Below are 9,947 nucleotides of genomic sequence, written 5' to 3' on the forward strand. Positions count from 1 at the left end.
GAGACAGGTGGCGCTGTGATTACAGCGCCACGGTCTCAGTGATGGCACAGATCAGACGAAGAACAGAAGTTCTTCGTCTGATCTGCGGGCTCTATGGTGAGCTCTGGTGCTGTGGTGACGGGGACCCCCGAAAACCACGGCGGGGGGCGAACAGGATCGCCGATTCTAGCTTCATACAAGTGATCTCATTAGATCACTTTTATGAAAACGAGCGGCGGCTCCACAATATACATTTAGCTCTGCTTGTCCGCAGCCGGGGCTAAATGTATTAAAAAAACTACTCGCCCGAAACTGCATGTCCTGGGCATCGGGCGATAGGAATTCCACACCCCTGCACTAAACTGATGAGCGATTAAAAGCTTTTAAAGCGTCGCCTATGGCCAATTTTGGTTATTATCGTTTTTTGAGGTTTCTTGCGCGCATGCAATTTTAAGGCTTAACATGTTTGTCTTTTTACCTGATGTGACCCCGTCTTTTATATTTTACCAAAAAATTGGGTAATAAATGTTTTATCATTTTAATATAGGGGAAACAGGTTTTTGTTTTTTTTATTTCGGTAATTTTTCCTTTTAATATAGTAAAAAATAAAACCCCCAGTGGTGATTAAATACCACCAAAAGAAAGCTCTATCTGTCCCTAAAAAATGGTATAACATGTATTTCAGTACAGCGCTGCATGATGGAATAAATGTCAGTCAAAGTACTGCAGCGCTGAACACTGAAAAATGGCCTGGATGGGAAGGGGGTTTAACACTGCGGACTTCAAGTGGTTAAGGAACCTCCTTGTTCTATGGTGGCCTCCCTGATATGAAATCTGGTTGGCACAGAAGATTTTGCCCACCATAGCTGTGGATCCCCAGCAGTCTCATGAATGCCAGCGCAGGGAATTATTCAGCAGGATATTGGCGGCTTATGGTAGGCTCTTCCTTTCATGATGCTGGTCTGTCTATCCGAGTAATTATTTCCTTTTTTTTCAGCAAGCACATAGTTTAATTATTTTACTGTCCTTTTTTTTTTCCCCTCTCAAATTTGGAATGACTTGAAAATATATAGAACACACTTTTCTTTCATGTTCTTTCACATGGTAATAGCACCCACTATAAATCAATCGTGTGGTATTGTGCTGCTAGTTCAAGCTAGCAAACATTTTATTTTATAGATCCATTTTAATTCAGCGTGATTGAACCTCATTCCATTTTGGAACTGCAAAGCACAGCTGTTGGCTCCATGAATGTCATCCTTTCTTGTTAAGACACAAGTACACTTGATTATGTTCACAAATCCCATGACCAGGAATCTTCATGTGCAGAATGTCTAATTCTTTTGAGTTTCCTTGTAGCATCCGTGTCCCAAAACGCATTTAGACAGTGATGACTTGTTGAAATAGAAATGAAGTGTTTTGGCCTTTTAACCCGGACCAAGCACAGAGGATGTGTCGTAATGCCGAATGCATCTTTCTAAAATTGGATTGCCCTATTTTTTCCATCTTCAATTTACCCAAGGGGTTAAAGCGGCTTTCAAAACATGAGATGTGCTGTGCTGGAGTTAAATTTTCATTGTATATGCTTTCTTGGCTACAGTTTGCCAGCTCTAGAGGGATCCTGTTTATTTAACATGGTATTGGATCTCTTTCTGTGGGCTCCAGCAGCACTTTGGAAAGGAAAGTGTTTGGAGAGAGTTTCTTCAGTGCCAGGGTAGAACTGGCATATCCGGTTATGTGACTTAAGAAGTGTATGTGGGCAGGAAATGCAGCAACGGTTTAGGTGTTACCTTTAATTGTCAAGTGATTTCCTGATATTTGGCAAGAGGTTAGTGAAAGTTGTCATAAAGCCATTCCCAGGAGCCAGGTAGTCCATGCTGCTTAAAAATTACAGCTGGTGCCTAACTTTAGAGGTATTCTCTAGTTATCAATGGAGCTGGCTCCTAAAATAAATTCTGCTGGCTCGTTGATTGGGCAGACTGGCTTCTGAATCCCATTATAATTTGTCTATCTGTGACCTAACCACCTCATCCGTGCATATCTAGCAGAAGTCAGAAAGGTTATGTTGAAGTAGAATGAGCTCTGCAACACAAGCGTGCCAGGCGTTAAAGTGACACTAGGCTCTGGAGTTAATAGTTAATGCACTTAAATGTTTTAAATTTAACAAAAATGTATCTTATTTGTATATCACTTGGCACCAATTCAGAGATGATTTGAGGATCTACAGCTGACACTGTCCTTCTGGAGCATGGCTACTTTTGTTCCCTATGGTCCCGGTGTGTGTTGTAAAGTAGTCACCGCTCAAATATCACTCCTGTGATGGACTACAATCTCATGTTTAGTTTACCAATTTGTATTGAGATCGTACTCCATCACAGGAATGATCTTGGAGCGGTACAAATAAGATACATTTTTGAGTTGAGGTTCTTGAATGTATTAAGATTTAAAGAACTATGAGGTGAGTGATTTTCACTGAACCTCATAGTTCGAGCCGACGTGTGACAATGAGACTGTCGCACGTCAGCTCAATAGATCAGGAAGTGAGCGAACACATACCGTCGCTGGCTCACGTCTCAATCTTCTCCCCCTCTCCTCTAGATAGGCAGAGCCAGCTGTCGCTCGCGCAGCTGGGTAGATCTCGGCAGTAATGTCGGGATCCGTCCCGGCTGCAGCGGTCTCCAGTATAACGCAAGCTGTAACTCGCGATATACTCAGCTTTGGGTCACGGGAGGACGCTAGTATGTTCAGTTCTCCCGTGACCCTTAGGAGAACTATGGGGAAAAACACTTACCCCATAGTTCTCCTTTAACTCCTGAGTTTAGTGTCACCTTAAGCCACTACGCTGCCTATTTGGTTGTGCAGATTTCTTTGTAGGTTATTTTATGCGGCTGGTAACTAAAATGTGATGTTTCTACTTGTTAAACAAACACTTTGTATCACTTTGCAGATGTATGCAGGAGCTATTCTAGAGGTCTGCGGATGAAAATTGGGGAGGTTCCCTCAAGTCCAGGGTAAGCGTAAAACATATTTATATACCTGCACATTCTACTTTGTTTCCAGCCAGGCTTCTTGCTGTTTTTATTGTTGGGTAGTAAATTTTTGCCTGATGAGGTACATTTGGATTTAGTATCCTCAGCAGAAAAAGCCAAGTTAATATTTTACAGAAATGCCAATGTGCAGTATCCATAACTCATATTTTTGTCTGCCTGTTGCCTGGCAGCAAAAAAAGGGATTATTAAGATGTGGAATTTATCAGGGACCAGGCTTTCCTTAATCTTGTGGGTGAGCATGCCGCATTTTCCAGTCACAAAAGCCTGGTGCATTTAACAATGAGCTGTCAATGCTCCTCACCCTCCTGCATCCCATTATGCTTACGGACCCCTCCACTGCAGGATTAAAGGGCTCGATTTGTTGATTTCCATATTGTAAATATTGGAGATGTGTAATTTACTGCGAGTAAACCTTGGCACAGAGCGCTCTTGTATGACTATTGCATCTGCCGGCTCCCATTTGAATTATGTTCTCTGCTTTTTAGATGAAGCAGAAGGGACGTCTCAGCTGTTCTTGTGTTCTTTAGATGATCACGTTTGAGTTGTGCCGTTCAATCCGTCATCTTTAAAGCCTTTTTCACGCGTAAAAAATAACCCACCTCTTAGCTTTTAGATACATCTAGGCCACGAGCTTTATAGTGCATTGTGGGGGAACATTATGCTTTATCACAACTTTTTAGATTTGTAGTCGGTAGGAAAGTATTTCTAGAGCTGTATTCCTCTTAGTAGAAGTATCTGCATACATTTGAAGGTTACATAGAACAGTTCATAGTGATAATGGCTCACATTCCAAAGTCCATCTTAGAGCCATGTAAACCATTTAGGCAGAAGCCAACTAAAGTCAAGGTACCTGAAAAAAAAATTAAACATGCAATCAATTCATCTTTTAAGATCAAGTCATGTGATCCCGCTGCTCTAGTTACCATTTCCAAAAATGCTGCTTAGGAGGAGGGATCACTGCAGAAACTCAAGTTGGTAATGGGATTTGGTCACTAGACAGTGAGTGATTTGTCTCTGCAGAACACTTAGTAGATATGAAAATGGAAAATACTGTGCTGTGTATGTGTGAGAAGAGATTGTGGGCAGGTTACAACGATAGAGTGCATTTTAGGCAAGTATGTCCCATTGCTGCGGGAGGGGGGCCCTGAGGAGAATAGGCACACTAAGACTTATGCTTGGATCACCTTTCTAAAATCTTGGGGAGCCAAGTTACTCTAATGAGCACTACTACATTCTCCTTATGGGCAGCAAGTAGACCTCTACGACTAAGCCCTGATTGAATCTGATTAGGATTGCTACATCTATCTGACAAAATGGCTGTGGACATTGTTTTGTCTACTAGTATATAAAAAAAAAGTCTGATTGTGGTTTGCAGCGGGCATTTGGGGAGTGGTAGCACTCTTGCTGACATTCTGCAGCCAGCAGCAGGGCTCTCATAAGGTCGGAAATGTCTGCTGTACATTGAATGTATATAAACCCCAACAATGAACTCTTCTTTGTTCCATGTGGTCTGCTTAAAATGCAACTGAAGGCATTATTGTAATGTCTGATTTGTGCAAAAGAACTTGCCAGAAATGTTTATCATGTTCCTGGGTTTTCTGCACACTTCTCGTGTTATCTCCAAGAGCCTTCCTGGTTTTTATCATGAACGTAAGAATGATTAGCCCTTATGTAGTAGATATCGGAGTGTGGGAGTGGTTGAGAAGTTCAGTTAAATACACTGATCAATGCTGACAACTCGGGCCACAAAAAACCTTTGTGTTGTCAGCCCACAAAAGGGCTTAAGAGTGCATTTCTGGCAGATCAACAGGTAGTTTTCTGTTATTGGAGATTAGAGATTCTTTAAAGAGAGAAAACACGGTGAAATGTCCTTGTATTGCAGATATGTACTCATGTTTTTGTTTTTTATTTCACCACCTTTCCACATGCTCTTTAAGACTCCTCCTCTTTCTGTATTTTAATTGTTTGGTTGTGTTTTCCAGCTTTTGTCAGGAGTGATAAGCCCAAGCTATTCAAGGGTCTGCAAATCAAGGTAGGTCTAATTTTCTGGTACTGTTTGTTTAATTTGAAGTTAATGTAGAGATTCTTGCCTTAGGATTTCTACATTTGTATGGTGTACCGACTGTCCGAGAACTAGTTTGTAAAGTGGATAGTAACTCTGCAACCATACAGGCAAGTTTACACTTATTGTGCATCCACCCTGATAAGGGATTGGCACAGTTGCCGTGTGGTATACCGACTTTTAATACTTTGTTTTGTAGTCTGAGTTTTCCCAACAGTTGCTGCAACATTTTCCTACTCTTCAGTGCTGTTCCTCAGACTCGCCACTCTATGATCCAGCACTGCTTTTCTTCCATGCCATCCAGCCATAATGGACCTACCCCCTGAGAGCATATCATCACGCCAGCCTAGGCTTCCAGCATTACTGGACAAAGTGGTGCTCATACATCATTACATGAGATAAGGACCCAAATGGAGGACAACCAGAGTAAGGGCTTCGGTGTCAATTACCTCAGTTGAGATGCTTGTGAGATGATTCAGAGGTCATGGACAGATTGCAGTTTACGTTATGATCTGCATTTGGCCCTCTTCAAGCAGGTTTTGTATCTCCATAGATGTGAATTGGAATGCAGACCCCACTTAAAACGAACAAAAGCCTATCAACACAGGCCAAATGTAGGGACTTAAAATATAAAGTAGGGGAACAAAAATGCTGGAGGTGGGCTTTAAACATAAGTATTTGCTGAACTGGCAGCATTGGCGAATTGATTTTTCTACTTTTCAATCTGCATACAATTATTTAATGACATTGTAATAATATGATTGAGTTAGAATGTAGAAACCAGTCTTGTTTTAGCCATTGGAACTCTGCTAATCTTGTTATATAAAATTGTTTTTCTGTACACAGTATGTGCGTGGCGCTGATCCTGTACTGAAGCTGCTGGATGACCATGGGAACATCTCTGAAGAACTCAGCATCACCAAATGGAACACAGACAGTGTAGAAGAATTCCTCAGTGAAAAATTGCACCGTTTATAATCTGTCAAACATATCATCTTTTCTGTGCAATGCAAACTCCCTTTTACAGATTCAAAGCAGCCTGCAGATTGTCCCGAAAAAAAAATTCTTCACCATTTTTTAATTTTATATTTGAAAAACCATTTGAAGGAAAAGTCTGTCTGCATATTGTGGTTTGGGGTTGGTTATGATGCCACTATTGGCTCTGAACACACACACACACACACACACACACACACACACACACACACACAGCTCTGCACACACACACACACACACACACACACACACACACACACACCAATGCCTTTTCTTATAGATGCCGAGCTAGGGCAGACTGAAGTTAGCCATATTCTATCTGTTTAATATATGTGAGGAGGGAATGTATATTTTAGGGATAGTTAGTATTTCTATTATAAATGGGCAGAACTCTGCGTGTTTCTATATTGATTACTATTCATATACAATTCTCACCATATGAATGACGTGTCTGATTACTTTCTATTTTTCTATTGAAGGGACGTCTTTAAGCACAGTTCATACAGTTATGTGAACAGTCTGCAGAAACAAATTGGTTATCTCATCTTAGTTTGGAGATTAGTGATTCTCTTTGACACCAGGCCGAGCACTCTATAGTCTGACAGCATCTGGAAAGGTTTGGCTTCTAGCTTCTCTCCAAGAGGGCAGCTCTTTGCTTAAGTTTAATGGAAATTTACCTGAATTTTTTTTTCCTGTAATTTCCACAAGCAATGAAACGTAAGCTTTTGGTGGGACATGGTCTTTTTGGATTGTAACCCCTTAGGGCCCTCCTTACCATAGTTTCTTGCATTCTATTGTAATGTCTTTATATTGTAAAGCGCTGCGCAAACTGTGGGTGCTATATAAATCCTGAATAATAACTAAAGTTTACAGGGCCACTTACCTCTATGGTTTTTCCTATAGGTTATCGGTATGATCCACATGATTGTGCTGTAGTGTATTAAGATACATGAGAAAAATGTTAGTAACTAGACTGATGGGAGGGTGGGAGAGAGTATACAGCTCTCCTTGTCTCTCTAGAGGATCATTCAGGATGTGTGTAAAACATAACCTATGCTTTAGCAGACCAAGTCCCACCAAATGCTGAGTTTCCAATACAATTGTGATGATAATGATGATGATTATTATTCTTCTGCACAAACATTTAGGTTGCATATGGTTAAAGCTGAAGCAAAGGAGAAAATAATACAAAAAAAGCCCAGTTGGACATAATGTGCTCGTCTGCACAGCATATTGGCACATTATGGAAGACTCCCCTACCAATGCCATGCCTCCAGCTCTGCGATGTCAGTGATTTCCTCCCTTGCCAGCACTTCCATCCTTATGCCGGTCCTCTTCTGGGTTCCAGATCTTCAGCCACGTGAGTGGCCAAGGCCAGATAAGGTAAATCCCACGCATGCGCAGGAGTCTTACTAATTCTTGGCAAGAATCCTGCTGAGCCTGTGTGCACATGCGTGGCTCAGGAGGGGACAGAAAGAAAAAAACCTGTGCTGACAAGCAGGGTAGGAGGATCTATGACGGGGCAGACTGTCTTTTCTGCCATAATGAGCCTGCCTGTCGGCACTTTTCTATATACTACACTTATGAGATGTGTGGAATATGTCAAATCCAAGCATGCAGCTCTCTCCTTTTTTTTTTTTTTTTTTTTTTTGAAAAACCTCTTAACAAATGATTTTTTTTTTTTGTTTATTAGAAAAACCTCTGACCAAATGACTAGTAAATCTGTGACAACCACAGGCATGACTTTACTGGGCCAGTCTGAGGCATTTCCAAACCGCCTAGGAGTCTGAGTCACTGAGATTATAACAATGCTTTCTTACTGACCTTTCCAATGATAAAAAGTGCAATGAACTTTGACCTTTATAGGGGACAAGGTGGCATTCATTGAATGTCAGAGGGTCACATTTCAATTTGTATGGCTTTAGTTGCTTATCAGAGATTAGAAAATGCTAATGAATGTTGGTATCACTGGCACAAGCTATAGCCTGTATCTTTGATGGATGCCATCATGTCCGTGGGTGCCCCTTTTTTTAATTTCATACACATTTTGTATTTCCGCATATTTTCTAGTTTTTATTTGCAGCATCTCGCCAATGCTAGATGCTGAATGGATGTGTTGTTTTGTGATAATGAAAGGGCTCCATTCACTGTAATAGATATGGCACATCAAGGTCATGCACTTTAGTGAAGACTACACAGAAAACCTTCAGAAGGCTTGTGGATGTCTGATGTCCTGTGCAATGTGCCCCGATGTGTCTCCGTCTACAGCTTTGAATAGGAGCCGACTGAATTGATCTGTTAAAGAAAGAAGTTTAAATAAAAAAAATACAACAAAAATAAATGCCTTTTTCCTTTTATGTTTTTAGGTCAGGAACTGACACACATTTCATATGTGCTTTATGTTTAAGGGACGTCCTCACAAAAAATAATAGGTTGATGTTGGGAAGCTGTATCGCCCACTGGCCACACTCCAATGGGTCCTGAATTCTTCTGCTTTTCTTATCTATCCCTTAATATAGCTTAAAATTCCTCATACCCGCCACCTTTGTACGCTATATACTGCTCCTAAGCTTCACTCCGCACATGACCTTTTCCTCTTCTCTTTACTAGTCACCTCTGAACATTGACACACGAGTATTTTTCAGGTGCCCTTTTGGTCTGGAACTCCATTACACAAGCCAGTGAGCACTTGCCAAAGATCCACCATGGCACTGTTTCATTCTGTACAACCATCTATTTATTCTATACATTTCATACTGCTCTGCGCTCCACTAATGCAATGTACTGTATATTTTTTATTCCACTTAATACATTCAGTTGTACGCTATATAGTCCACACTTCTGTATATTGTACATACCCTGCCACTGTCTGTTGTCTTCCACGGGGAATTGAACGGCAAGTTACATTTATGGTGGCAAATACTAACTTACCCAAAACAGGAGATTTTTGCTAGCTGACCATAATAACCCATCAGATTCCAGTGTTGTGGCCTTTCATTTGAAGATCCTGGCTCATCTACAGATCACTGGGGTCTTATTTTTCCTGTTGCATTCTATGTAAAAAAAAAAATGTAAACTTCCAGCAAGGTAAATGAAACTTTGTCAGATAACAATGAGATCTGAGAAGTGACTGGTTGATTTATTCTGCCAGCACCTATGCAAACTCTGTCCACGGTGAATGACCATTTAATGGGGGATAGCCAATGGTGTCACAAGGGGGGTGCGGCCCGCACCCGGGCTCCACCATTGGAGGGATGACACCAAAATGACTGACAGTCATTTTGGTGTCACCCGGTCTCCGCCCTGGGTGATACCCAGCCTCGAGGCGCCCCTGGGGATAGCGCTTGTTCTGTAACCTTTTGCTCTTCTAAAAACATTCTGGATGGGCAACTAAGTGCTTTTCTTTATACTATTGTCTTATAGCATTTTTTAAGAGTTATGAACGGAATACATAACTTAGAATCTTAAGTCTACAAATGTATGTTTCTTGTATCGTTGGATGTGGTGGGGTTTTTTTTTTGTTTGTTTGTTTTTTTATTGGGTGGGGAGGGGTGCCTATAAGCCAAAATCCATAATTGAGTTTTCACTTTTGGATGGTACTTCCCTTTAACCTATCGAGTATCGGTAAGATCTTTCTCCTGTAGAGAGTATACCAACGAACTAATACTATGACATATGCACATGAAAATAGTAACCACCAGATTTAGTAGAGCAGTGGTAAGCAAACACCCGTGTTATGTACTAATAATCGTGCGCTAATCGTAAGGTGTATGGCCACCTTAGAGTGTGTTGGTCTCTACCACCTGTGATGTTATAGTTAAGGGTCCTGTGCAATCATACAGTATGTAGTAGCAAGGAGA

General features: G+C 41.1%; 1 protein-coding gene across 1 annotated transcript in view; it reads left to right on the plus strand.

The window, feature by feature from the left end:
- The window catches only part of SELENOF (selenoprotein F), a 22,095-nt gene extending 15,940 nt beyond the window's left edge, over positions 1-6,155 (plus strand). The window contains exons 3-5 of the mRNA XM_018555908.1: positions 2,927-2,990; positions 5,012-5,061; positions 5,938-6,155. Of these exons, the coding sequence (XP_018411410.1) occupies positions 2,927-2,990; positions 5,012-5,061; positions 5,938-6,069 (246 nt within the window). The 3' untranslated portion in view covers positions 6,070-6,155. The remainder of the gene's footprint in view (positions 1-2,926; positions 2,991-5,011; positions 5,062-5,937) is intronic.
- The last annotated feature ends 3,792 nt before the right edge of the window (positions 6,156-9,947 follow it).

Source organism: Nanorana parkeri, unplaced genomic scaffold (assembly GCF_000935625.1).
Source record: "Nanorana parkeri isolate BGI_ZX_2015 unplaced genomic scaffold, ASM93562v1 scaffold217, whole genome shotgun sequence".
Lineage (NCBI taxonomy): Eukaryota > Metazoa > Chordata > Amphibia > Anura > Dicroglossidae > Nanorana > Nanorana parkeri.